This window comes from Pipra filicauda, unplaced genomic scaffold, assembly GCF_003945595.2.
Source record: "Pipra filicauda isolate LSUMZ 115617 unplaced genomic scaffold, ASM394559v2 scaffold370_size807399_pilon, whole genome shotgun sequence".
Classification (NCBI taxonomy): Eukaryota; Metazoa; Chordata; class Aves; order Passeriformes; family Pipridae; genus Pipra; species Pipra filicauda.
In genome coordinates, this window is record NW_024104499.1 from 317,682 (window position 1) to 345,016 (window position 27,335).

At 54.9% G+C, this 27,335-nt stretch overlaps 1 protein-coding gene and 1 long non-coding RNA gene across 5 annotated transcripts in view; one reads left to right on the plus strand and one right to left on the minus strand.

Moving 5' to 3' along the window:
• The window catches only part of KIRREL3 (kirre like nephrin family adhesion molecule 3), a 360,456-nt gene that overhangs the window by 3,021 nt on the left and 330,100 nt on the right, over positions 1–27,335 (minus strand). For 3 of the 4 annotated variants that reach the window (XM_027710765.2, XM_027710762.2, XM_027710766.2), the window contains 8 exons: positions 20,557–20,705; positions 20,159–20,286; positions 17,027–17,153; positions 11,389–11,489; positions 11,112–11,310; positions 10,002–10,037; positions 8,540–8,647; positions 4,545–4,654 (listed from right to left, as the gene is read on the minus strand). In XM_027710765.2, the coding sequence (XP_027566566.1) occupies positions 4,545–4,654; positions 8,540–8,647; positions 10,002–10,037; positions 11,112–11,310; positions 11,389–11,489; positions 17,027–17,153; positions 20,159–20,286; positions 20,557–20,705 (958 nt within the window). The remainder of the gene's footprint in view (positions 1–4,544; positions 4,655–8,539; positions 8,648–10,001; positions 10,038–11,111; positions 11,311–11,388; positions 11,490–17,026; positions 17,154–20,158; positions 20,287–20,556; positions 20,706–27,335) is intronic. The other variant, XM_027710763.2, reaches the window with a different exon arrangement.
• On the plus strand, positions 2,129–3,427 carry LOC113982499. The gene is made up of 2 exons (XR_003538779.2): positions 2,129–2,223; positions 3,235–3,427. It is a non-coding gene; the product is annotated as an uncharacterized LOC113982499 (long non-coding RNA).

The window sequence follows — 27,335 nt, forward strand, 5'->3', positions numbered from 1 at the left end:
CAACTCCCCCACTACAGCCGGTCATTAACGTGACCTTTGTTAAACCTGCGTGGCGGCTCAGCCCCGACGCGACCTTACGGCGTTAATTAGCAGGTGCTGAGATGCTCATTAGCGTCGCTTCCGCTTTGCCGCCGCTGCGTAAACACCGGGAGGGAAAAAAAATTGACTGAAGTTCACTTCGTCACCAATATTAATGGGCATTACGAAGGGAGAGCGGGAAATGCATGGAAAAAGACCAGGAATGACCAAGTGCGCTGGCACGGGATGCTCCAGCGTCGTGCCCGGGCTATTTTTCCCGGAGCCGTGGCTTTCTCCAGCCGGTGACAGCACCAATGTGCTCCTCGGCGCTGCCCTGCACGTGGCTGAGGATGCACCCGCCTGTTAGAGCCGCGTGCCCGTCATTCCCCTCCTGCCAGCGCCATTCCAATCCCGGGAATGTCGTGCCAGGACTTAATCCTGCTTGGCAGTGCCGGGCGCCAGCAGCCTTCACCATCCCCGGGCTAGCTGGGCATCGAGGTGTAAAGCCCAAACCTCGCCGGTCCCTCCTGGATCAGGGTGGCTGAGGGATGCACTTCACACCACCAGCTGAAGCCACTTGCAGCTGGGATGGCGAATCCAACAGGATTCTAAATTCTTGGCTCTCATTTGAGGGCACAATATGTTCTGTAAAATGCTGCTCTGGGTCCCTGAGCAGCCCCCAGACCTGGCAGGCTCGACGTGTCTCCCCACCCCTCGCTCCGGGTGACAATATTTCCTTACAGTATTTCCTGCTAGTTGGGCAATGGGATGCCACTGGCAGCACTGGTGTGGGTCAGACCCTACGAGGGTGAGGGATGTTGGAGATGATTCCCAAACAGTGGCTTCCTCTGCTCCCAGCAGGGAGGAGACAAGCACATGATTAAAAAAAAAAAACCTCCTGAGAATTCCGAGCTGGACAAGGCTTTATCACCTTCAAAGAGCAGCTCCGGCCTCGGTTGCCTGGTGATGTGAACTCCCACCATGGGTGTGTGCTGCCCATCCCAGCTGAAGCTGCACCACCCCATTCCACCCCTCCCCAAAATGTTGCTTTCGGATGGGCTGGTGCCACTGGAAGGGGTTGGCTGCACAGGAGGGATGTGCCCTGGACCTCCCAGGTGAGGCTGGATGTCGTGGAGGTGCAGCCTGGCTCTGATCCAGACCTGGATCTGCCAGCTTGGAGGTTGCTGGTGCTTCCCAGGGCTGTGGTGGCACCGGCCTCTGGGCATGTGGAGCATTTTTCAGGGAGAAAGGCAGAGAAAGGGATGCCGTGTCTGCTGGGCTGGAGGTGGCATGAGCCTCACCCAGAATGGGAATTCTGCTTCTTTGAGTTTTTCTCTTCTGCAGGGAAGTGAGCTGAGCTCCTGGTTGGAAAAAGTGTCTGGTGTTGATCACCTGTGATGGCTGTGAACAAACTGGGAACAGCCCTCAGAGCAGCGGGATGGGCTTCAGGAGACAGGAATGAAAGCAGAGCAAGGAAAAGATCAACCTGTCACTGGATTGGTTATTTGCACTGTTCCACCCCAAATATGAACCTGAGGTGATGCCTCGGTCACCCTTTTGACTTAGAATGCTCCTGCCTGTCCCTCTCTTGGGGATTGTCTCTGATTGCTCCAGGCAGTGGAGGTGGCTCCTCTGGGATCCCCAGCCTCATTTCACAGGTGGGGAAATGCAGAGGGTCCAATCAGCCAGGAATGAACCCAGCCGTGGTAACACAGGGTGTGACGCCACGCTGGGGCTGAGGATGCTCCTCATCACTCTCCTCCCAGCCCGGGCTCAGCCAGGCTGACACAGAGCACCCGGCAGGAGGGAGAACGCTGCTCTTGTGATTTGTTTTTCCCAGGATCAGACCCCTTTATCGGGCTCTTTTGCCTCCAGCCACCAGAGCTGGCAGCCTTTTCCTTGCCTGTAGGCACTGCCTGGCAGAACAGGAGCGTGGGGAGCGGCGCTGAGGCGATGTGAACATATGCAAATCAGCCAGCGTGACGCGTATCCTAAGGTGTTAATGAATTTAGAGATGCATGAATAATTATTTGTGAAAAGCACGGCGAGCCGCTGAGGTCACAGATGGCTGGAGAACGACAAAGGCAGCAGCGCTTGGGGGAGGAAGGAGGGTCCCGCTGGCACTCCGGGGCCAGGAACGCTCCGGCAGAGAGGGACACGGTGGGAAACCGAGGAGCAAGGGCACAGGATCCCGAAATTCAGCAGGTGAGGCTGTGCTAGATCTGAGGGGCCGGGCCGGGGCCGGGACGGGGAGTGCAGAGGCAGCAGCTGTTTGCCAGCGCGGCCGCTCCTCCTCAACATCCGATTAACGACCCCGAGCCCCGCATGGCAACGACATTCCCTGTGCTATTAAGCTGCCAGGTGTGATGAGGGTGAGAAGAACATCCCAAAGGATGCTGTCGAGGTTGAGCCTGGATTAACGACCCCGAGCCCCGCATGGCAACGACATTCCCTGTGCTATTAAGCTGCCAGGTGTGATGAGGGTGAGAAGAACATCCCAAAGGATGCTGTCGAGGTTGAGCCTGGGATGGACATCTCCCAGGAAGCTCAGAGAAGGCAAATGAGGAAGCAGAGGGGGACTAATGCTGGCACAGGGAGTGGGCAGAGCTGGAAAGCCCAGGGGTGAGGTGCTGGGCACTGCCCCCCTGCCCCTGCCAGAGGGGTCTCATCGCTGCTCATCAGCAAGAGGAAGTTTTTGACTTGATCCATCATTTCATTGACAAACTTGGAGCCTTTTCTCAGGGATCTGTTCAGCAGAAGGCTGGGTGTCCACACTGGCTGTTGGACACAGCGAGGAGCCAGAGGTGCCCAAAGAGGGCCTCCTTGCAGGCAGGGGAGGGGGCTCAGGCAGCCAGGGTGGCAGAGACCACAGATCATCTCTTGCAACTTCTGAACAGTGCTGATCCAAGGATGTTATTTCCAACTGCTGTATTTTCAGGAAAAATGCCTGGATTTGGCCAGGAGAGGGGGTGAATCGCCTTCTCCTGGTCCAGCAGCCAGGCTTGTGAGTCTCTGTCATGTTGTATCTGAAAACCCTCGGCTTTGCCACCCTGTTTGCTCTTAAACAGCCCCTTTGCACTGAGCTGTGACCAAATCACCTCTCACAGGTCTGGCTGACAAACCCAGGAGCTCTGTAACGTCTCCCCAGAAGGCATTTTTTTGCTGGTTCTCAAACAAAAGTTGCCATTTTTTCCTGCACCGTTTCCACCCTGCCAGAATCCTCATTGCAATGTGCCTGGCACAGCTCCCACTGCTCTGCTCCTGGCCCTGCCAAGGGCACACACTGATGTGGAATCACCCTCTGGATCTGGCAAATACCCCAGGAAAGTCCTCAGGATGACTTCCAAGATCCTGTGCCTGGCCTCCCATGACCATCCTCTTCCTCATTTATTCACAATGGTAAATATTCTGTGTGTCTCCTCTTCTGTGTGTGCTTCCAACCTGGTGGTTATGGCCTGGAGTGGCATTTGGGATAATCCCAGACCCCTCTATGGGAGCCAGAGCTGGGCTTGGTGCTGCTGATCACACAGATGATGTACAGAGTCCCATGGAGAGGAGGCTTCTCATTCCCCTTCATCCCAGCAGGTTGCTCCAAACCAAATCCCAGCCTCCTCTGTCCTTCCAGCCTTGCAAATCCCTCTATGGATTTGTGGATTTCTCAGGGCAAAGCCCTGCTGGGAATGAAGGGCCTTGCAGAGAAACCTCAGCAGTTCTGGGATAAGGTGCCAGATCTCCACCTCCTCCTGCCTCCTCCTTTAAGGCTCCCTGGCTGTGTAAGTGCTCTGGCAATTCTGGTAATTCCAGCAAGCAATTCCACCCACACCACGACACTCAGCCTTGCCTTCCCACTGGGAATTCATGGAACAGCTTTTGCAGGCAGGACATACAAGTCCTGCCCGAAAAACTGAGGGTTAGATGAGGAAAAAACCACTGAGCAGGCTAGAAATCAGCCTCTGGCCTCTTCAATCCCTTCTCCCCTTCCCACCTGCTCTTTTCACTCTCATTTTACAGTCACTTGCCTTTCTTTGCTGTTCTTTTGGCCCCACACCTGTGGATTTGCTCCCAGCTCTGTGCACACCTTGGATCTCCCACAGAACACTCTGGATCTGCCCCCAGCTCTGTGCACACCTTGGATCTCCCACAGAACTCTTTGGATCTGCCCCCAGAACACCCTGGTTCTGCCCACAGAACCCTCTAAGCAGCCCTGCTTAACGAGCTCGTTATCACCTCGTGCTCACCCCTTGTGTGCCTCCCCTCCCTCTGCAGCTCTCCCCGCCCGAGGTGGCAAATTTGCTTTGCAATTAGCCCCGAGGGCAGCCGGGCCACTGCAATAAACCCCTCCCAGCTCTGCCTCCTCGTTTAGCCAGGTGTCAGTCGAGGAGTTTTTATGGCAGGAGGATGTGGATCTCCGGAGCAGGATGTAATCTTTGCCTTGGGCGGGGATTACGCGACGAAGGACACGTGCCTGGGCTCGGTACCATCAAACGCCTGGAGCAATCTCTTAGGGAGGGGAAGGAAATCCTTACCATCAGCTGCTTGATGGTCGGGTGCTCCTCCGCCTCCCTGCCCGAGGCCGGCTCCTTGTGCACGATCTCCACGCGGATATCGTTCTTGGCAGAAACCACACCCTTGAGATCTGGGAAAAGAGGGAGATGGAGAAGGGGTTTAGCCCAAGGCAGTGGTGGAGCATCTGCAGGGAGCTGACTGAGGATGCTTGGCAGCACCAGGGAAAATAAACCCGGCTCAGCAAGTTCATGCAAGAACTAAGGGAGCAATATTACCATGTCACCTCTGGGCAGCTCAGATTCCTATTGGAATTCCTTTGGGAGCTTGGCTGGTCTCTCTGCCACACTCATGGTGCTGTTAACAGGGGCTGGGCTGCAGCAGAACTGCTCACACAGGTGGTGGAATCATTATCCAGCCTGCTGATTCATAGGAAATACTGCTCCTGAGGGCAGGACCAGCTCTGCCCGGGTGCTGGGAACCCCTGAGGAAAGCCTTCCCCAGTTTGGGGTGCAGACACGTATGGAAAAGGCCAGGCAACGAGCACAGACATGGCCGGGGATGATTTTGTCATCTCCATCAGCCTGTTTTCCCGCAGAACAGAGAGAAACATTCCTGGAGAGACTCCCTGCCTTCCCTGAAGGTGTCAGGCGTGCTTCAAACAAGCCGTTTTAGGAGAATTAAACCAGGGACGAGGAGCAGCGGGAGCAGAGGCGGCGGCAAAGCCGAGATGAAAAGCAGGCACGGATGCAAATCTGAGCAGTGAGACCTCAACGGCTTTGAAGCCGCGCTCCAGCCTCGGATCTGGCTCTCACTTCCCAGGATGGCTGTGCCAGCCCTCCCGGCCCCCAAAACTGCCTTGAACCTCTGGTTTGTCAGATCTGCCTCCAGCTGATGGAACCAGCAGGGCTCTGCCAGGCCAGGATTGCAGGGATCAGTCCAGCAAAGGGGGGTTTTATCTCTAAACCAAACTGGATGATGCAACCGAGACCAGCCTGGAGCTCCATCCTTGAATTCATCTTTCTCAGCATCCCCTGCCCTCGATATCTGCAGCCCCCAGACCTCTCCAAGTCTCAGGGCACATGGCAAAACCTTTTGCTGGGAAGTTACTACAGATTTTCCTTTTATTTTTTTTTTCCTGCTGGGACCACGTTCCTGGTGCCAGAGCCTTTGTCTTTAATCACAAGGAGAAGCTAATCACTGTCTTGCACCTTCTCTCCCAGGAGTGCTCCCCCTTAAATAACTCTGGGCCGTTAAATCACCGAAGATACAACACCAGATGTGCAGTAAAGTCATCTTTTTCTTTTCCAGAGCCTCCAGGCTCGGTGTGTCTGCACCTGGTCCTTTTTTTTTTTCTCTTTTTCCCTGCATTTCCCCAAAACAAGGCCAGGAATTGCCTCCTCCAGTGCCATTAGTTGTGGTCAGGGGCTGGGGCGGGAGGTTCCTTCCCCTGAGTTACTGCTGGGTCACCGTGTCCCCTCCACACAACTGTTCCCACAGCCTGCACCAGGCTGTTGTTGGAAATGATGCCACAATGCTCCAGTGTTTGTCTTGGGAGAGGAATCTGCAGTCACCCTGGCAGGAAATGAGTCCTTCTCCTAATATCCAAGTGCTCTGTTGGTCCCACCATCCCTGAGCTGATCTCTGTAATACCTCTGCTCCTTGCACGCCACTAAGCAGGATCAAATTCTTTTCCTCATCTTCCAGCCTGGTGTTCCAACCTTCCCAACACTGGAGACAGTGGCCACAGCATCCAGTTGGCATCAGCACCTCGAAACTGGTTCCCTTGGCACATTCAAGTCCTCCCCTGAAGGGTTCTGCACCTCCTGAGCGTCACTGCGGGGCCAGGTCAGCTGCTGGTGCTCCCAGCTCCCCCCAAAAAATGAGGAGAGACCCTGCTTTGGCAGCTCCAAGTGGCTTTTGGAGCCATGTGAAGGGGGACTGAGTGGCCTCACTGGCACCAGCATGCCCTGCATGGATCTCAGGCTGGGGAATCCCACCTGCACCCTGGATTTGCTGCTGCCCCTGGCTGGGTCTGGCTCTCCTCCTCCCATTTCACTTCGGGGAGGGAAGGCAGGTCAGGGCAGGGATCTTTGTTGAGCTCTTGGATGATCTCTTCTTGCTTCCTCTGATCCCAAAGTGAAGTGGCAAAGGAGCCTTGTGGGAAGCACAGGGACTCATTCCCTGGTCCGGGAATGCTGCCAACCTCTCTCCAGGGAATCACTGTGGGAGGAGCTGAAGAGCAGCAGAGCAGGGAAGGTGCCCAGACTCAGCAGCTCATGGCATATCAAGACCCAAAAGCCCTTTCTAAGCAGGACAGAACTGGAAACACAGCAGAGAAAAAGGGACTTCAAACCCTGCCACTGTTGTCCCCAGTACCTTCTTGCCAGCATGTATCCTCCCTGCCCTGGGGAGGAAAATGCCTCTTCTTCCCAGTTTATCACTGGGATAAATCACACAAGGCATTTGGGTGCGATGGGGTTGTCCTCTCTTGGCTTTTCCCCACGAAGACCAGCCCATCCCTGAACGCCTCCAGCTTGTGAGGGACTAAATCCTGGCATTTTCACCGTGTCTGGGATCTGTTATGGTGACATTCCCGTGCAACTGTGTGTCCTGTAAAGAGCTCTGCACCATCTGGTTCCATCAGATGAGAGGGAGCTAATGAACCACACACTGTCCCTGCTCCAGAGGGTGTGGTGTGGGGAAAGCACAGCCCATGGACACGGGAACACAGCTTGGCCCTGCTTCCTTCAGGTGCTGAAATCATCCATCGCTGCCCAATGATCTCCACAACATCAAATTGGCCTGGTCTTGGGTCCTGTCCGTCAGCAGTCCTTCCCCAAAAAGCAAGATTAACGAATTCCCCCATTTAACTTGTTAATTCTTTCTAATGGAGGCTGTGAGAGTTCAAACAAACGGGATAAAACAGGGAGAGGCATCATTATTGCTCTGGAAATTAAACACATTTCTGCTGTGGGAGTCTGTGTGTCCGAACCAGATCTGGGAGCAGCCTCGTGTCTCTGATTGCTTTGCAAACCATCAAGGGGGGAAAATAAAGGGAGAAATAAAACAACTGGGTTTTCTGGCACACACACAGAGAGCTTGGCATCCTGGCATCTGCACCGTGTGCCTTGGGAGTTCAGAGTCCTACAGAGAATTCCTCCTCTCCCAGAGGTTTGGGATGCTCCAGACAATCACACTCTTCTCCCTCCTGGTTTGGTGCCTTTTCATGGAGTAAACAATTCTTTAATTTCCTGGTGTCCTTTTAATGAGGCCACTCGATGCCACAGTTTCCCCCTCCTTCTCTACCTATGTCTCTAATGTCACTTTAACTTGTATTCCCACTGCAGCCAGACTCCAAAACCCACATATCCCATGGAAATCCCTCCACTGGCTGTCATTCCCGCCAGGAATATGCATGCTATGTCAGGAAAATTTGAATTAAAAGAGAAGCAGAACCGTGGAGGGTTTTTAAGCACCGGTGTGGCACAGCGAGGATGCTTCTCCCTCTTGGACATCAGGATTACTCCAGGGGAGGGATTAGGAGGTTTCCTGCATGCCTCCTAAACTGCCTGTGCTGCTAACAGGGATCAGCACGTTTTTCCACAAACACTTCCCTTTTCCCATGGGCAAAGCAAGCATTTGGAAGACCAACATGATGCCACAATGCTCCAGTGTTTGTCTTGGGAGAGGAATCTGCAGTCACCCTGGCAGGAAATGAGTCCTTCTCCTAGTATCCAAGTGCTCTGTTGGTCCCACCATCCCTGAGCTGATCTCTGTAATACCTCTGCTCCTTGCACGCCACTAACCAGGATGAAATTCTTTTCCTCATCTTCCAGCCTGGTGTTCCAACCTTCCCAACACTGGAGCAGCAAACATTTGGAAGACCAACATGAGAAGCAGCTCGTGCTGCTGCCGCGTCAGTAAATTCAGGCTCTGGCTTCTCCCTGACCCACTCGATTCGCCCCCTCCCCAAAGTTTTCCCCCAGCCCCTTCCCGAGGAGGGGGCCACACTTACTCCTCTGGGAGCGGGCGCAGCAGAAGGCGACGATGGTGGCCATCAGCACCAGGAACGCCACGCCGGCCCCCACGGCCACGCCGATGATCACCGCCATGGGCACCGACTCTGCAAGAGGAAGGAGAGGGAGCATGAAGCGGGATGAAGGTCCCAGAGGTGGCTTTTCCCCCCAGGGACCCACCCCTGGCTGCTGGCAAGCGGCTCGGTGAGGAGCCCGGGGAGGGTTTTGGGGCCTCCTTCCCCGCTCCCCCGTCCCCGCTGCCCCTGGGACACTGCAGTTTGTGCAGCCCTGACCTCTCTGTGCCTCAGCTTCCCCGGGGAGGGAGAGGAGGGGGCAGCCAGAGGAGCAGGTTAAAAACTGCTCTCCTTAGTGCCCTACAGGTTAACAAATGAGCATCTCGAAAGGATGAAGTGCAGAAGAAGACAATGTGTTAATATTATTAAGAAAGAGAAATGGCATCCGAGCAGGCTGACAGATGAGTTAACCCAAGAGCCATCATTCACAGCCCCTGCCAGTTTTATATCCCAGTTTCCTGCCTTCTCCCATGGTTTATCAACTCTGTCATCCTTCCCAAGCTCCTGAGGGTGCCACAAAGACTGGGACAGGAGGGATGGCCCGTGCCGGGGCTGAGGCTGTGGGGTGGGATGTGCAGGCAGGGTCTGTGGGAGGCAGAGCTGGGATTACATCCTTCTGCCTACAAAACTCTGGAGCTGGGTTCCCAGCAGGGATTTCAGACTGTGGCTCAGCCAGCAAAGCTGATTTATCCACTCAGATCCCGGCAGCAGCTTGGGAGGTGTGGGGAAGGGGGGTGGAATATGAAATCATGTTTGTGGGGAGGGGGTCAGAGTTGGAGCCCCTGAGCCTTGTTATCTCCCTGCTCAGTCCCTCTGCTCCCTCCAAGCACAGTTCCCAAAGGGAGGGGCAGGCTGAAGAGGAGCAGATTGCTGGCCACATGCTCCCCCAGGAGCCTGGTCTGGGGCAGGGGATGAGGAAGGCAGAGGGGCAGCACATCCCACAGCATCTGCTCCAAGATCCACCCAGCCCTGCTCTGGGGCCAATGGAGGCTGGCCAGCACTCTCCCACGATGCTGAAACAAGCTGATGCCTGCAAATAGCCCTGGAAACTTGCACTTCTCCCTCTCTTTTGTCCCATAATGGCACTTTCTGGGACTTCCGCAGCATTTAAAACACGGCTGTGTAACATCATCCCCCTCTCGAGGTCTGGGAAGCTGGGGCACAGAAAGTGTTGGTTTGCAGAGTGGGTCAGTGGCAGAGGGGAGCTCTGCTGACCTCTCCAAATCCCCAGTCCTGCCCCAGTCACTGCCCTGCAGTTTCCCTACGCCCCTTCCTGCCCTGCCTGCCCTGCCGGAAAGCTGCGGGGCCAGGAGGAGGATGCCGGGCCCTCAGGTGTGGTAATGGCTGGGGACAATTCACATTCACGGTCAGCTCATGATTTCCATACCTGCTTGAATACCAGCTCCTGATTTCATTTCCGTACCTGTTTGAAAATAAAGCAAGTGTCCACAGCCTGGCACAGCCCAAGCGCCCACCGCAGCCTCCTGAGCGCTCAGCCCCTGCTCCGCTCCGCGCTCCGGCCGCAGGGCTGTCCCCGTGAAGGGGATGGCCTCTGCCACCCTCGGTGTGCCCCTGCCCGGGGCAGGGCTGTCCCCTTGCCTGGCCTGGCAGGGATGGTGGGATCTCAGCTCCGAGCCTGCCCGGCCACCCTCCGCTGGGACCGAGCACTCCCGCGGACTGGCAGGAGACCTGGAAAAACCACTGGCTCTGTTTGCGTTGGAAGAAGCCCAAGGCTAATTTTAAGGGGTTCATTTAGCTCTGATTTAATCTGGACGCCAGCCTTGCCTATAAATCATGGCTTAATGAGAACAATCCACCTGCCTGCCCTGGCATTTAATAAAATAGAGGAGAACTGGAGTTCCTCCAGGAGCTAAGCATTCCTCACACAAGCCATCTCCCTCCCTTGCTATGGAGAGCCCTGGGAGTGGAAATCTCCTGGGCACCCCCTGGGAATTGCTTCGAGGCTGGGTGGGTAAGCCCAGCCCTGTAAAACGTGCTGGCATTGGTGGCTGGTGGCCGGGATGGAGAGTTCCACCAGCCCAAACGCCTTCCTCCCACTCACTGCCATCACCACGGAGCAGTGGGGTCTGCTCAGAGCAGCCATTCCTGTCCCTCCAAGGCTATAAATGATCCTCCAGCCCGGGGCAGTGGCATCACCTCATGCTGTGGGACAGGGAACAAGTGGTGCAGGATCATCTTGTGCCCTCCATCTTCATCAAGACAGTAAAATCAGGAATACCTTGTCAAGCAGAGGCAGAGCCCCCCTCCTGGCCCTCTGCCAGGACCAGGTACCCTAAGGATGCAATCCTACAGCTACCACGGCTGGAGCATTGTCACCATCCTTCCTAATTTCCTAATTTATTACGTTCCTCTTTGGCATCCCAAGAGCTTTCCCGGGCACCTCCTGCCTGTCACAGCATCTCCCCACTCTCACAGCCCAGCTGGGCACTAATTCCTGCTGCCCCCCAGCCCCCAGCAGCCCCCCAGCAGTGCCCACCTTGCTCCTTGAGCCGGATGATCTCGGTGTCGGAGCCGAAGCTGTTCCAGGCAGTGCAGTTGTAGATGGTTTGGAAGTCGGCCCGGACAATGTTGCTGATGGTCAGTGTGGAGATGACCCCCTCGTCCGTGCTGACCGTCTCCACCGTGTAGCGCCCGGAGGTCCCGGATTCCAGGACGTTCTCCTTCCAGGACCAAGCCTGCCAAGCGAGAGAGGGGTGAGCCCGGGGCAGCCCGGGGTGTGCCAGGCACCCGCCGTGCCCCGGGGGGATACTCACAATCCGGTCTGGTGGGGGAGTGCTGCGGATGAAACACTTGATCTGCCCCTTCTGGCCGTGCAGGGCGTGCTGGGTCTGGGTGCTGGAGATGATGGGGGGCCCTGTGGAGAGAGGAGAGGGCTGCTGGCACCCCGTGGGGACTGCTGGGGATGGGGGGTGTTAGTGGAGCTACAGAGGGATGTTGGGGTCCAGCTTTGAGGGTCAGGGGTGGAGCAACAGCTCCATCACCTCCTGTGATGGAGAAGGACATTGAGTGGGGACTTTGGGCTCTGCTGGGTTTCTGCAAAGCCCCCACAGATCCCCGGGATCTCCCATCTCTGCTCCCCCATCCCTGGTGTAAATTACCCTGTCCCCTTCTCCTTGGTGAACCTGGCCCCTGAGAAGGGCTGTTTGCTCCAGAAGCAAAGCAGGATCCCATCCCACCTGGTTCCTCTTCTGTGCTCTCCCAGATTCCATAGGCAACCATCCCCAGGGGTTTCAGGAAGTGTTAGGAGGGCAGAGGAGGCACAGCTGGTACATTCAGGGCACCCTCAGTGACCTGCACTCAGCCTGCCCAGTGTGGTGGAGAGGTTTCTGCTGGGAAAACCTTGTCCCCCATTCGGATTTCTGAGCAATACGAGGCCAAACACCACCTGAGCCAGCTTGGGATAGGAAATGTCCTTGTCCTGCTTTGGTGACATCCTGGGATTAGGGGAAAAGGGGTGGGATTAGGGGATCATGGCTTGGTGGGATCGGAGCGTCCCTCACTCTCCAACAGCCCTGCAGGGGAGACCCCAAGGGAGCAACACAAGAGCTGGGATCCTAATTGCTGTTTGATAACCTCCTTAATTAAAGCAGATTTGCATTTCCATGAGTGGCTTGCTGCTGGCAGAAGAGAAAACAGCACCAAGCTGGGCTGCAGGGCAGGGAAAGGGCCCAGGCAGGGGCTGGCACATCTGCCCCTGCCCCAGCTCAGGAATTTTGGGTGTTCATTCCGGGTTGTTACTCCTGGTTTGGGGTCTGTCTCTGGGTTTCTCAGAAAATACAGCCTTGTGGATTTCCCCCCATTCTTTCCCCATGGACTTTTCCCATTTTCCTGACCTGCAACCGATGTGTTCCTTTAAGAAAATTTTCAGGGGTTTGGGGTAAAGTGGGGACAAATATTCACCTGGGTATTCCTGACTGATTCTCATTCCAATCACCCATTTATGAATTTCCAGAATGCACAAAAATGTACCAAAACACCAAATCCTTCCCTCTGGTGCATTCACACGTACAGCTGACAATTGGAATCATCCCAGTAACCCCTTCCTGCAGCAAACTTGCACACTCCCCCCACACTTCCTGCTGAGACACAGCCCTGTCCCTCCTTCCCTACACTGTTCCGAGGGGAGATGGATGGAAAACGAGCTCAGTGAAGCACAATTCACTGACCAGGGACCACAGTTCTGGCAGCTCAGGAAATTACTGCTGGAAGGGAGCTGCTGTCAACATCAGGAATAGCAGGAGCTGGGCATGAAGGTCAGGACTTGTTTTGATGGAATGGGCACAGCTGTACGTCAGGGGAAACTTTTGTGCCCCTTTCGATCGAAGAAGACAAAAAAAACCCGCCACACTTTGTTATGTTTTTCTGCCTAAATGCTCAAGATGTTGGTCTAGGCATGATCCCAAGGTGTGAATTCTCCTTTATCCATCGCTGACAGCCCAGCTTTCCTGAAGGTCTCAGTGGGGGTGGGTTGAATCCTTGCTTTGCCTCATGGTCATCAGGCATCAGATCCTGTGGTCAGTGATGCTCTTGCTCACGTGATGGTCCCAAAGCCATTAAAGATCTTGCTTCTATAGGCGAGAGCAGTGATGGGATCTGAAGGCCAGGCCTAAATAATAATAATCAAAAGAACCATCTCCTTTCCATTTCAATGGTTGTATGTTACTTCTGAATTCTGGAAGTGCTCCAAGACTGGGTGACGCTAGAGAAAAATGGCTTAATAATCATTAAAAGGATCATTTTCCCCAAGGCGAGTGGATTTTAAATGGCACAAATGCCAATGGCTTCGGGTTTTATTATTGCTTCAGGAGTTCAGAGTCGAAGGCTTATCATCATCATAATAGTGGATGACTAAAGACCATTTGTGAGATGAACATGCCCGGAAATAATAGCACCAAGTCGCAGCCTCTTCGCGGTCGCGGCCGGCGTTTGATTCTCCACCAGGCTCTGGCTCCTTATGAAAGCTGCCAGTCTCCAGCCTGGCATTCAGCACCGAGTGTGAGACAGCCCACAGGCAGGGAAAAGGCTCTAAGCAATGTTGCTATGGATATAAATGATGGAGCTATCGGGGGAGGTTATTTTTAGCGCGTCGGTCCCGATTTATTTGCGCGGTCCTGGCGCCTGGCACAAAAGAGGAGGCTGGAGCAGGAGCCTTCAGGAATGAAAGGATGGCCTTAGCTCCAGTCTGCTTGAGTCCATCTGAACCTTTCCTCCCAAGCACAGAATGGTTTGGCAGAAGGGTTTGGTTTAACTCCTTGTTTCCTGCAGAAGCCCTGGGCTGGCTGGTGCTGCCCAATATTGCAAAGCACCATCACAGAATGGTTTGTGTTGGAAGGGACTTTAAAGCCAATCTCATTCCACCCCCCTGCCACAGACAGGTTGCCCTGCCACTAGCCCAGATTGCTCCAAACTTACCCAACCTGGCCTTGGACACTTGCAGGGATGGGGCAGCCACAGCTTCTCTGGACAACCTGGGCCAGGGCCTCACCATCCTCACAGCCAGGAATTCCTTCCCAGTATCCCATCTAACCCTGCCCTCTGGCAGTGGGAAGCCATTCCCTGTGTCCTGTCCCTCCATCCCTTGTCCCAAGTCCCTCTCCAGCTCTCCTGGAGCCTCTTTAGGCCCTGGAAGGGGCTCTCAGGTGTCCCTGGAGCCTTCTCCTCTCCATGTGAACCTCCCCAGCTTTCCCAGCCTGGCTCCAGAGCAGAGGGGCTCCAGCCTTTGGAGCATCTCCGTGGCCTCCTCTGGACTCGCTCCAGCAGCTCCACATCCCATGTCCTGACACCAGGACATGCTCCTGCCCAAGCAGGGGGGCAGGTCAGCCCTGCCCTGCTCCCAGCTCTTGGGCACGCTCAGCTTCCTTGTTGGGGTGAATCCTGGGCAAATTACATCCTGGATTAGCCACCTGGAATTGTCCAGCCCTTCTGACAAACCTTTTCTTGCAGAGCAAGGTGGGCAGGGTTGGTGTCCCTGCTCAGCAGCCCGGACAGACAGACTGCACCGCCGGGGATCTGTCCATGAAGGGGATCCTGGGGGGCTTCTCCTGCCAGGGTGGGAGCTGTGACCAGGCTGGGTGCAGTCAGGAGCATCGAGAGGCTTTGCTGTAAATCCAGCTGCTGCTGATTTATGATGGCACCACGTTCCTCCCTTCCCTCGTGCCTCTGCTGCTCCAGCCCTGCCAAATGCTGCCGCTTTGCATAATCCTCCTTCCCACTAACCAGACTCTGAATCCTATCTGCCTCCTGCAGGCTGGTGGCCTTGGCTCTGCCATGGGCAGGGGCTGCTCTGTACCCACAGACCTGCGTGGGGAGGGCAGGGGGATGTTCTCCCACCTCAGCATCGTTGTGCCACGATTTCAGATAATTTTGGGAGTGGATGGGCTGGTGCAAGTGGGACTGCAGGCTCAGACTGGGTCGGATGATCCCTCAGTGCTCTGGGGGAAGGATCAGCCCCTCCAAAGCCCATGTGTCCTACTCAGGGTCTGTGCAGCCAGCCCAGAACAGACACTTCTAAATGCCTAATTTTCCTGTGACGAATCCCAGCCCATGCAGAGAGGCACCAAGACAATTGTATCACCCTCTGGATTTAAAAGCACTTCAAAATATGAGGCATTCAACTTCCCTCTCGAATTACAGCAGAACAGGCTTCCAGCAGAATTCATTAGCTGGATTAGACACACCGAGCTGTGCTCCGGAGCTGGAACTCTGCTCCAGCTGCAGGACAGGCTGCCAAGCCCCGATGTCTGCTGATGTCACACTTGGGGATGCTGCTCTGGGGCTTGATTCTCCTCACTTGGGGGACCAGGACACCATCCTGAGCTGGAGGTGAGGCCTTCTCCCTTGGTCCAACGCCTGTGATGGGATGTGCCAACACTGTCACCTTTGGGGTGCACCAAAGCAGCACATCCTGTGGGATGGGATGCTGCAGGCAGTCGGTTCCTGGGAGCTGAGCAGTGAACCCCGCTCCTGGATTTCATTTGCTCCTCCTCAGCTCTGCCAGGTGGGAGCTGCAAAGCTCTGGGGAGCAGCTTTTCTCTGCCGAAGGCTCTGAATTCCCGGAGCCTGCAGAACCCTCTGCTCTGCATTCAAGGCATCCGTGTGCCTGGTAGGTGTCAGGGAAGGAGCAGGTTCTTTGTTTGTGCTAATTTGTTGCTTTGTTTTCCATGAGCTCATTTAATTGTAATTAAAACCCAGCAGCCGCCGGGGAAGGAGGATTCAGGCGCCGAGGAGCTGAGTCGGAGACAGGGAGTGGTTGGTTTCCAGTCCCCTGCTGGGCTGCCCTTGGCTTCCCTTTGTAGGATTATAGAATCCTGGAATGGTTTGGGTGGGAAGTGACCTTTAAAAGTCATCCAGTCCAACCCCCCTGCTGTGAGCAGGGACATCTTCAAGTAGATCATGTTGCTCAGAGCCCTGTCCAGCCTATCCTTGAATGTTTCCAGGTTGGGGCATCCACCCATCTGCATTACCTGCGTTTAAAATGAAGGCTTGTTGCTGCCTGGGCTGCCTCCTGCTTGTTTCCTTCTCTTATGACAGTGAGTGGGGACTGAAACCTGCTGGTTTGTCATGCAGGTGAGAGAAAAAGCAAAATTCAGCCTCTGTTTACACCATTTGCAGCACACCCAGCTCTGAAATTTGTTAGCAGCAGCTGCAGGGTCCTGGCCAGGGCATCATTAAACTCCAGAGCTCTGGGTGTGGGTCTGGGGCACATCCTGACACCGTGGTGGGTGAGTCCCAAGCAGCCGTGGACGTATCCTCACAAGTATCCTCCCAGGGATCCTCCCAGATATCCTCCCAGGGATGCTCACAGGTATTCTCACGGGGATCCTCACAGGGATCCTCACAGAGATCCTCCCAGGGATGCTCACAGGTATTCTCACAGGGATCCTCACAGAGACCCTCACAGGAATCCTCACAGGTTCACAGGAATCCTCACAGGAATCCTCAGGGGGATCCTCACAGGAATCCTCACGGGGATCCTCACAGGAATTCTCATGGGAATCCTCATGTGGGTTGGAGAGTTATTAGGCTGCTGGTCTCAGCTCCAGGCTCAATTCCCAGCTCTCCAGCTGAACAACAGAGACAACAATGCTCTCTGACCTTGCGAGGGTTTTGCAAGATTAATCTATTAAAGATTTAAAGATGCCAGCTCCCAGTTACTCAATAAACCCCTGTTGGTAATAAGGAACCACGTGGGGCTGAGCTAACCTTGGGGTTTTTTTTTTGCTTTAACTCGTGAATCTCCAGGAGAATAAATAAAAAATCCACTCTGCTCCTATTGTCCTCCCTCCCTGGTCCAACCGGGGGTGGGATTTCCTCCGAAAGGAAATCTCTGAGGGGATATTTTGGCAGCAGGAGGACAGGAGGAGGGCACTGGTGATGGGGAGCAGGAGGTACCGTTGACGGTGAGCGTCACCTCCCGCTCGCCCGCGCCCACCCGCGGCACCACAGCCCGGCACACGTATTTCCCGGCGTCTTCCTGGCGCACCGACTTCAGGGTCAGCTTGTTCTCATTGCTGAGGACCTGGAAGAGAGGAGGGGGATGCTTTTCAGAAGTTACAAGAGACCTGAGTCACGAGAAACGTGTGTTACCAGCTCCAGAGCCCAAAGTCTGACGTGGCACGGAAACATCACTGACTGCCCTTGGCCAAGGAATAAAGAAGCACCACAGGGTTTTTTTTTGGTTTTGGAATTATAAATCCTGTTCCTATTCATCTGAGTTTTTACAAACTCCAGTTTTGCAAGAAGTTCTCAAACTACAAGAGAAAAATATTGGTGGCTGCAGTGACAGAAGATCCTTGGAGAGAATCACACTTGTGTCTCCACATTCGCGGGTGCAGGGGAGGCTGCCGGGATTGGCTCGGGGATTTCAAGCCCAGAAGTGGTGGGAGAGGTGGCAGACGCCTGGGAATTGTGTCTGGACAGCCAGGGAAATCTCAGCTGGCTTTGGCAAGCCCCCCTTTAGACTGGCTGCAATGTGTCTGCTCTCCCCCTGCCCCCACTGTGCAATGAGCAGCTTTATTAAACCTGGAAAATCGCAGCAGCCCAGGGACCCGGCTGAGGGTCTCAGCAGGATCCTGGCACTGCTGGTATTTAAAGAACCATGGCAGGTCTAAAACAAGGAGTGGAATGCCTGGGAGAAAACTCCCACAGTTGCTCTTGGCTCTCTCCCCAGGGCTCTGCAGGCCACAGCCCATCACCTCTCCTGCCCCAAGTGCCCACTGGCTGGGTGAGCCCCTGGCTCTGCTGGTTGCTGCTCCCACAGCTGATGCCTCCAGGAATGAGTGCTGATGTGGTGGTTGGACTCCCTGGAGCAAGAAGGTGGGGGTCTCAGTCCTAACCTGGCACAAGGCAGAGTCACAGATTGTCAGATCCCTTTTAAACCCTCTGTTTTAGCAGGGATTCCAGAGTTATCCATACAAACGCCTGTGTATTCTGGGCCTCACCCTCCCTTTGGTCTCTGATTTGCCTCCTTGTGGGAAAAGAGGAAGAAAGAAGGCAATCTTGTGAGACATCAGCCTGGATCTGGAAGCAGAGGGGCTGGGAAACAAACAGCCCTGATCCCACATCCCACTGGGATGGTTGGGTGCTGATGGCTTTGCAAAGCAGCATCCCCTGCCAGCATCCCTCTGGGAAGATGAAGGCAGCTCTGCTGACCAGTATAAGCATCTTCACTGGGTTAAACGAGCTGGAGGGTCTATCCTGAGCCCTGAGATCAGAGAATCATGGAATGGTTTATACTGGAAAGGCTCATCTCATTCCAACCCCTGCCATGGGCAGGGACACCTTCCACTAGCCCAGGTTGCTCTAAGTCCTGTCCAACCTGGCCTTGGACACTTCCAGGGATGGGGCAGCCACAGCTTCTCTGGGCAACCTGTGCCAGGGCCTCCTCACCCTCACAGCCAGGAATTCCTTCCCAATATCCCATCTAGCCCTGCCCTCTGGCAGTGGGCTGTCCCTGTGTCCTGTCCCTCCATCCCTTGTCCCAAGTCCCTCTCCAGCTCTCCTGGAGCCCCTTTAGGCCCTGGAAGGGGCTCTGAGGTCTCCCAGAGCCTTCTCTTCTCAAGGCTGAACCCCCCCAGCTCTCCCAGCCTGGCTCCAGCCTTCAGAGCATCTCCCTGCTCTTCTCTGGACCTGCTCTAACAGGTTCACATCTTTCCTGTGCTGAGGACCCCAGAGCTGGAGAGGCAGCTCTGCAGGTGGGGTCTCACGAGGGCAGAGTAGAGGGGCAGAATCCCCTCCTTGCCCTGCTCCAAGATGTTCCAAGCTGGCAGGACTCACTTGGAGGGAGCCAGATAAAACAGGAGAAGGTGGCTGTGCCTTGGCACTGCTGGGCAGTGAAGGCAAGGCCTGGTGAGTGGCCGGGGCTGGAGCACAAGGCAGAGGCAGCCCTTGTTCCCACTGTGCCTGGCTCCTTGCAGCCCCTCTCCATGTTGCAGCGGCCTTGAGAACACAGGACAGCTGCCTGCGAGGTGAGAGCCTTGCCTGCAACGATGACAACCCAGAGAAACAACAACAGCAGCTGTGGGATGGGAAAACACCCAGGGATTACTGACCCACCGGGGTTCCTCGGCTGATTCCAGCCATTGGCTCTCCCAAGTCTGTAATTACTTCCCAGGAGATGGCCCTCACCAGGGTCATTATGGCTGTGAACAAACAGCCCAGCAGTTGATGTCTCAATGCCCTGGAGCCCCAGGGAGTAGAGGGGAGGAGGGTGGCAGCCCCTCCTCACTCCGTGGGGTCCCGGGGTCCGGCCCTGAGCTGTGTGTGGCAGCGCTGCCTCATCCACTCCAGGACACACCTGCCCAGGGGAAGCTGAAAGGTGCTTTTCAACCCCAAACCTGCCTGTGCCTCCGGATGGGTTTCACATCTCAGCCCTCCCTTAGCTTCTCCCGGGGGCTTTGCTCAGCCCTCTTTGTCTGTGAAGAGGGATCAGGGCATGTCCCACCTCCCTGGGCCGACTGAGCCGTGATGACAATTGGCAAAGCTCCTTGTGCTTTTCAGGACAAGAGAGATGTGGAAAAGTTTGCTGGGACAGATCCAGGCTCCCCCAACTCAAACAGGCTCCAGCCCACAGCGGGGAGAGCCAGGGTGGATGCACTAGGATGTGAGCTCCCAAATCTGGGAGCCAGAAAGGACTGTCCCAGGAAGGACCATTCCAGAAAGGACCATCATAAAAAGGACCATCTCAAGAAGGACCGTGACAAAAAGGACCATCCCAGGAAAGTCCATCCCAGAAAGGACCATTCCAGAAAGGACCATCCCAGGAAGGTCCATCCCAGAAGGAGCTGCCTGCAGGTGAACTGCAGAACCACTGCCCATCAGCGAGATGTTAAGCGCTGCTCTGATCAGGGTTCAACCCTTATGCCCATCATCGTGGGCATCAGTTCTCTCTTGGGACTCCTTGGCATTAGGAGGAGCCACATTCATCCAGCCAGGAGCTCCCAGAGCACGTGTTCTGCCCCATGGGAAGCATCCCACAGCACCCCCTGCCCCGAGCATGCCCCCCCTCCCCACAGCAGTTCTTACCACGCCCGAGCCTCGCTTCATCCAGACGATGGTGAGGGAGGGGTTCCCAGTCCAGGCACAGTTGAAGACAGCATCTGAGCCCAGGTCCACCAGGAGGGACTGTGGTTCTGTCGCCATCCTGGGCCCAACTGCACAGAGGAGCCCGGGGTTACTGCCAGTGCTGGGCTGTGCCAGCCAGAACCCTCACACCAGAGAGCTCAGGGGGTGCTGCTGCAGCCTCAGAGGGACCAGCTCCCCTGGGACCACCCCATGAGCTCATAAGGAAATCGGGGGTCCCACCACTGAAGCATTTACAAAGTCTGAGCAGCAGGAGAGCCCAGCAAGTCCTGGTCACCCTGGTCAGACTGAGCCATGTCCCCTTCCTGCTCACCCTGGGAATCTGGACTCAGGGTACTCACAGTACACATCCACGGTCCTGCTGATGTTTGTGCTGCCCAGGGCATTGGTGACCTCGCAGGAGACGGGCTCAAAGAAGAAGGTGTGGTCCACAATGGTTTCATAGAAGTCACCAGAGGCTTCCTTTATAACCTGGCCTTTTTTCGCCCACCTGTTGGAGCAAACAGAGCATCACCGTGGTGCTGCTGTCGTGTGTCTCCTGTCATCTCCATGTGTGCACAGGTCGTAGAGCTGGGGGCAGCACAGCCCCTTGACTTTAGGAGGGACATGAATGTGTCCTCAGCACTGTCCCCTCCCCTGGGGATGTAGGGCTGTGGGGATTACAGCTGTAGGTTTTGGAGAGGGGCCACCAAAGCGATGTGTACCTGTATCCCCACTGAGACCTTTGGGAATGCACCTCATTCCTTAGAACTGTGAAAACCTCAGTGATGGGAGGGATGGGACATGGAGGGTCTCTGCTGGTGGGGAACCACAGTCCCTGAACACTTGGCAACAACATCCTTCCACATCAAAACCACTAAAAACCTTTTCAGCTGCCCCCCACTTTTAACCTTTTCTTCCTTTTATTTTTTTTCCCCAGTCAAAGAGAACTTTATCCCTTTAAGGCAGCTGAAATAACATTCCCCCGAAAAGCCAAGCTGGCATTTGCAACACTGCGACTTGCAAATTGTCTTGGAGAACAAGCTGTCAACTCAGCACTTGAATTAAGCCGCTGTTTGCCAAACAATGAGCAAATGTGACCTAATGGGGCACCATCTGGCAACCTGCCACTCGGGAACGGGTGGGAAAGGCAGGAGATGCTGTCAGGCAGTGTGAAAATTCAGCCACTCTTTGGGGGAAGGGAAAGAAAGCCTGGGAAAAACCATATAATAATCCCCCCCACCCAAACAAGTGATAGGTAAATTGGAGGAGACAGGGTTTGCCTGAGGAATCTCTGCCCTGTTGTCCTGGGGCTGCCCTCCTGTGGTTGTGCTGGATGGGTTGGGAAAGATGCCCCACTGGGAGATGGGCTCTGGAGAGAGGCAGGAGCCCCAGAGGCTGCTTCCCCTGTGGGGTCCGTGGGGTGGTTTTGGGAAGGCTGTTCCCTCAAGGTGAAAGGCACCTGCTCTCAGTCCTCCCACGGGTCTCCTGCTGCTCTCTGCTCACTCCCGTAGCTCTGCTTCAGTGCTGCCCAAAGGCACCAAGGACAACTGGAGCTGCAGGGAGCTCCTGCCGAGGCTCTGCAGGCACAGAAGTCCCTCGGCGGGGCTGGAGCGAGAGTGAAAAGCTGGTCCGTGGCAGGGCGGAGAACACCCGGAGTGCTGCCAGAGCCTCAAGCACCTGTTAATGTGCCCCTCGGTGACTCCTGCCAGCTCCGAACAGCCTCGCCCCCCTGATGACACGGCGTTCTGGGATCTGTTCGTGGGCAGATGGAAGTGATTTGTATGCGCTGACCTGCCCTCACATTCCATTTATCTTTGCACCTCTAACAGATGCTGACTGGCCTCTTCAGCTTCCCTTCCCTTCCCTTCCCTCCCCTGCTCCTCCCCGACCTCCCCCTTCAGTAATTAATCAGGAGATGCCGGTTTTATTTCTAGGGCTGCGCTCCGTGTGTTAATGAGGGAGGTTCCCTACGGAAAAAACCAGCACAAGCGACGCCTTCCAGGTGCTGCTCCAGAGGTCTGAGAGGTCGGTGGTGCTTTGGTGACGCCTTTCTCCTCCCAGAGGGAACTGCAGCCCGAGCCAAGCGGCTTGCAAGGGGTCAGCCAGCAGGGCTGATCTCAGCGTCCCGCTTCCCTGCTTCCCGACGGGATCTGCCTTGCCCCGCTGCCCCCCTGCCGCAGGAACGCTGCTGCCCATCGGGGAGAGCATCTGCCAGCGCTGCAGCAGCAGCTTCTTCCTCGGGGATGGGGCAGGAGAGGGATGGAGGGACCTGACAAAGCTCTAAGATTTTGTCCCTGAAGCTTTGCACGGCTTGTGGGATGGAGAGGACACAAGTTCTCCTGTTTGGTTTGCTGGTCACAAAGGCCTGAATCCACGTTTCAGGAACTTCTGATGAATGAAAGCAAGGAAGGAGGGAAGGTAGAATGCTCGAGGGACAGCGAAATTCCAACTAGTGAACACCACAATGCTTTGTGCTCTTTGCCAGAAACATTTCTGCTCCTTTAAGTCCTTTTACAACTTTGTCCCTGTAGAGGCTCCCAGCCATAAGCAAATTTCCAGCCTCTGAAGAGTCTTGTTCTGCTCCTCAGGTGCTCGAGGGAGACATCAGGTACATGAGGCCATTTCCTTGCAGTGCTCAATGGGACTGGGTGCAGCCCCAAACCTTTGGGAGAATCCAGAGCTTCACTTGTGCCGGCCACTTCCCTTTTGCACAAATCCAGCTTCCCTGCTCTGCAAAGGACAAGGAGGAGCCTTCAAGATAAGGATAAAGTGACTTGTGGGCTCTCTGGGTCATGTCCTTGCACCTGCCTGCAGCTCCTCCTCCCAGCAGAGACACGGAGGGCACCGGGATTTGGAACCAGCCGGAGCAGGTGGATTTGAGCCGGGCAGACTTCAGCTGAGATCTTCCTGGGTGTTGCAAAACTGAGGCCGAGGTTTCCAAGAGCTATTTGCCACTGCAGCTGCGTGGGAAAGCACCCCCCAACAACCGTGGCACGGTGCTTTATGGCTGGTTCAAAACCCATCGCTTCCGCAAAACTGGATTTCCCGAGCGCGGAGATGTGTCACAAACGGCAATTTTTCGTGCTTCAGCAGAGATCAAGGTTCTTGCTCCCGTTTTCCAAGGCTTAACACGGCTAAATCAATGTGGCTGAACGAGCAGTATAGATCTTTTATAATGTCAAATTGGTTTTTAATAACAGCAGCTGATAACCCTGTTGTAAAGCCTCCAGCGATGGGCTCGTGGACGGCCAGAGGGCAACTTACTCAGGGTTTTAACGAGCCCATAACGTGTCCTACTCACCTATTAACCCTTCAGTAATTATTTATAAACAGAATCTGAATAAAAGAGGGCAGAGAAGATGGGAGGACGTTCCAGCAGCCCCATCCATCACCTCCTGGCTCTACATGATTTCTTCCTCACGTCTCCCGGGCCGTGTTGCACCAAGCCTGGCTCCCAGCCAGCGCTCCTTGTCCACCCTGGAGAGCAGGGACTCCTTTCATTTATATTGTTCCCTTGGAGGTATTTATGGATTGCAAACATGCCTCCCAGGGTCTTTTCCAGGCTATATAAATTTACCTCCTTTACTCTCTCCCCGTATCACTTGGCTGCAAAGTGACCTGTCCCTGTTTGCTGCTGTTTTTTTTCCTAAGCCAGACCCCCCTGCAGGGACAGGTCTGGGCAGGGTGGGCTCCTCCTGCCCCAGGAGAGGGGTGAGGGTGTGTCTGTGGGGATCCTGCCCACAGGACCTGTTCCTGTCACTCCCTGGGCAACCTGTGCCAGGGCCTCACCACCTTCACAGCCAAGAATTACTTCCCAGTATCCCACCTAATCCTGCCCTCTGGCAGTGGGAAGCCATTCCCCCTTGTCCTGTCCTTCCAGGCCTTTGTCCAAAGGCTCTCCAGCTCTCTTGGAGCCCCTTTAGGCACTGGAAGGGGCTCTAAGGTCTCCCTGGAGCCTTCCCTTTTCAGGCTGAACCCCCCCCAGCTCTCCCAGCCTGTCCCCATAACAGAGATGTGCACATTTTCCCCTCTTCCTTTCTCTTCACCAAGCACCATCTCAGCCTGTTTTCCCAGATGGGCATTTCCTCCCCTCTTGGCTGAGTTTCATTTTGTTATTTCCTTTCCCATATTTCTAACGTGCCTTTGTTTTCCTCTGGCCTCTCTGAGGGAGTACCTGGTGCCTCCCAGTTCAGTATCTTCTGCAAATTGAACCTGCTCGGGTGATGGAGGAAAACAAATTTCAACCGGGAAAGAGATGTTTTGATCCATGTTTCAAAGGGGTTATTACAGACAGCACTGAAAAGCTGGTGATTAAAGAATGAACAAAAAATAGAATACCTACACTGAAGAGGAAGGGAGGGACTTTTCTAAGGAGACATTCTTCAGGGAAATAGCATTTTTCTGACTCCATCGATCGCTTCCCAGCTAAGAGTACATGCAAGCAAACAAGGACGGACAGTTTGGGATTTGTCAGCTCCCAAGCAACGCCTGGGTTTTGTTTTGGTTTTCATTTGTCAATGTTTCTTCCTCTTCTGCTCTGGTTTCCAAAGGAAACCTGCCAAAACCCGGGATGATGTGCCCGTGCTGCCTCCCAGGCTCTCAGTGGGCTGGTCTGCCAGGTCTCCTTCTGCGCAGGGGGTTTTACCCAGCAGCTCCATCCCTTTTTTTCCCAGAACCCTGTTTCTGGCTGGGCTTCCAGGCTGGTGGAGCCCACGAAGAGCTCACCACAGTCAGAGCAAGAGCACAACAAGCCCTACAGAGGGTCAGTCCCTGGAGGAGCATCACCAATGTGCATCATCCTCCTGAGCACTGCCCGAGCTCGGCCTGGCAAATACCTCCCTCTGGCTCTGCCACACAGGCTTGGAATTCTTCAACACACAGCCAGCCTGAACAAGGTACTGACTTCCCAGCCCTGGGAAGGCTGTAGAGCTGAACAAAGTCTTCTTTAGAAAGGTCTTCATCGGGCCATGTCTCCTCCCAGAAGCAGCACAGGAACTACTGGAGGGCAACACGGGGTTGCTGGGGCTCTCTGGACTCCGCACAAATCCATCCTACAGACCCACAAGGAGGATTTTGGGAGCTGCCAGCAGGGGGTTTGCTCCTTGAACCAGCATTCCAGTGGTGTTATAAGCCGGGGAAGTGGAGTGTGTAGTCGTTTTTAATTAACAATTCAAAATAAAGTGGTCGCTTGCCATATAAATTGTGTTTACTAGGAATTACTTAAAATGGATAAATATTTTCTTGGACGCATTTTAATTGCTTAATAAAAGTACCAAGAACACCCACAAATACCTTAAATAAATGCATGGCTCGGGGAATGAATTAATTAACATTTCATTCCTGGGAACGGCCATTAATTGCCAGCAATTGCTCGGAGAATGGGTTTTTTTGCTTTACTGCCACAGCAGTACCTTCAGTTCCCAGTGTGTGATGTGACAGTCCCCTCTCATCCCCACGTGTGACAGCTGCCAGTGGGGTGCTGTGGGCACCACCCCGCTCTCCCCCTGGCATCCCCCGTGGATGGAGCTGATGGTGTTTTGTGGGTGATGCGCTGGCATCTCTTGGAGGCCCGAGGTGGGCAGGGACAGTGGGTGGCTCATGCTGGCATCTCCAGTGAGTGACAGGCTCGTGAGAGTGATGGAGTGAGGAGCAGAGCCCAAGCGGTGTCACACCCTCCCCCCGCACGGCTCCGGCGTGATGCATCGCCCAAATTATTTCTTTATTAAGGGTAAATTTTCATAATGGTGATGTATGGGGTTATTCCTCTTCCCCTGCCTGCTCCCTCCCTAATGAAGACGTGTGGGCCCTGCGTGTGGCTCCTCGGTGGCACGGCTGCCACCCTCCCCCCCGTGTTCATTTATCAGCAGCGCAGGCAAGAGGTGATCTCTCCACCACCCAAATTACAGGGCTGGGCCTTCCAGCTCGGGTTGAATGGAGTCCAGGAGGGCAGAGCCCTGGGCAGAGCCCTGAGCAGAGCCCTGAGCAGCCTGGCTGATGGCTGGCTGGCCCTCGAGCACAGGGGCTGGGATGATCACAGAGCCATTGAATAGTTTGGGTTGGAAAGGGCCTCTCAGATCACAGAGTCCAACGCTAACCCAGCACTGCCAAGGCCACCACTAAACCATGTCCCTAAACAGCATATCCATACATTTTTTAACACTTCCAGGGATGGTGACTCCACCACTGCCCTGGGAAGCCTGTGACAGTTACTAGCAACACTTTCCATGAAGAAATTTTCCTTAATATCCAAGCTAAACCTACCCTGGTGCAACTTAAGGCCTTTTCCTCTCATCCTGTCCCTTGTTCCCTGGGAGCAGAGCCCACATTCCCCCGGCTTCCCCCTCCTGTCAGAGGGTTGGAGAGAGTGAGAAGGTCCCCCCTGAGCCTCCTTTTCTCCAGGCTGGGACCCCCCAGCTCCTTCAGCTGCTCCTGCTGCTCCAGACCCTTTCCCAGTTCCATTCCCTTCTCTGGACACACTCCAGCCCTTCACTGTTGTTTTTTGTAGTGAGAGGCCCAAAATTGGACACAGGATTTGAGATGTGGTCTCGACTGTGCTGACAAGAGGGGGAGAAAGCATTTGGAAAGGTATTTCCTTGCATGTGGCACCCATGGTACTCAAGGAAAGGCTTCCAAGCCTCCAGCTGCCATCCTGATAAACCTCCAACTACACACAGCAGTGATGAGCTCTTCCCAAACCTCTCCATCTCCACGTGGGCACCGGGGCTGCCCCACGAAGTCAACGCCGTGTCCTAAACGTGGACACGCCGCAGCTCAGAGCAGAGATGCCAACTTTGCTCATCTCATGCCTGTTTTTTCCCCCCACGTGGCTTTTCTTCAGAAACAAATAAACAGGAAAGATTGCAACCTTTTCCCAAATTCCAGACTTGTATCCCTGACAAGGACATGTTTGGTGCCTGATTGCGCTCGCCGCGATTCACCAGTTGCCGCTGCTGGGGTTGGGTTGTGTTTAAACACTCTGGGGTTTTGATGATTAATAATAACACCTTGCTGTGCAGGGGAAAACTCTGGCTTGATTTCCCATCTCATCTTGGCTCCAGCTTTCCCCCTCCTGCCAAGCCAGGAGGCTGGGATGAGCCTGATTGCTCATCAGCTGCAGACTTCAGGGCAGCGCCCGGGT